Source organism: Penaeus monodon, chromosome 15 (genome assembly GCF_015228065.2).
Source record: "Penaeus monodon isolate SGIC_2016 chromosome 15, NSTDA_Pmon_1, whole genome shotgun sequence".
Lineage (NCBI taxonomy): Eukaryota > Metazoa > Arthropoda > Malacostraca > Decapoda > Penaeidae > Penaeus > Penaeus monodon.
This window is the reverse complement of record NC_051400.1, coordinates 14,738,963-14,739,616: the sequence shown is the minus strand read 5'-3', so window position 1 is coordinate 14,739,616 and position 654 is coordinate 14,738,963. Positions and strand designations below refer to the sequence as shown.

At 36.2% G+C, this 654-nt stretch overlaps 1 protein-coding gene across 1 annotated transcript in view; it reads right to left on the bottom strand.

Annotated features, from left to right (window-relative positions):
* Positions 1-654, bottom strand: part of LOC119581768 (G patch domain-containing protein 11-like) — a gene marked incomplete at its 5' end in the record, with an annotated part of 9,488 nt that overhangs the window by 3,985 nt on the left and 4,849 nt on the right. The window contains 1 exon segment of the mRNA XM_037929900.1: positions 45-135. Within this exon segment, the coding sequence (XP_037785828.1) occupies positions 45-135 (91 nt within the window).

The window sequence follows — 654 nt, the reverse complement described above, 5'->3', positions numbered from 1 at the left end:
TACCAAAAAATATTGTTTATATAAAAATGAATCCTAAGCCTTACAGCTTTTGAGTCCATTTGATGGCAGATTCGCTGACTCTTCATCAAGTCGGCATTAATCAACTTTTCTTGCTGTTGATTGCGCATCCTAGCTCTGAAAGCAAGATCATACAAAATCAAACAAAAATCTCTATAATGGCAGCGGGGATCATATATGTATAAAGAAAGTCCAAATGAAAAAAAAAAGTAATAAAGTTGTGTAACTACTTTATTACAAAATCCCTGATATTACTAAGTGGTAAAAGCTCATCATAAGGTCTAATGGTGGACATACTGTCAATTTCCTTTTCTATATTTTCAATTATTTATTTACTTTCTTTTCGTATGAATGATGATTCTTCCTGCACTGCTGACATCTATAGATGAATTGCAAAAATTTGTGATAAGTCAAACATACACACACATGTTAGGCTTTGCACACTAAGTGAAGCACCTTTTCCAGGACAATTGGAGACCACCAGGCATGACTTCTGAGCACTGATTTCCTTTGACTGTCTGTGTGACCTAGATCCCTTGAATAAGCGGTACTGGCATTGGGAGACTAATGGCCCTCTAGAGAACACTACTACTGTCTGGGAGCTCATGCAAAAGGATTCCATAATTCTTTCTGAGA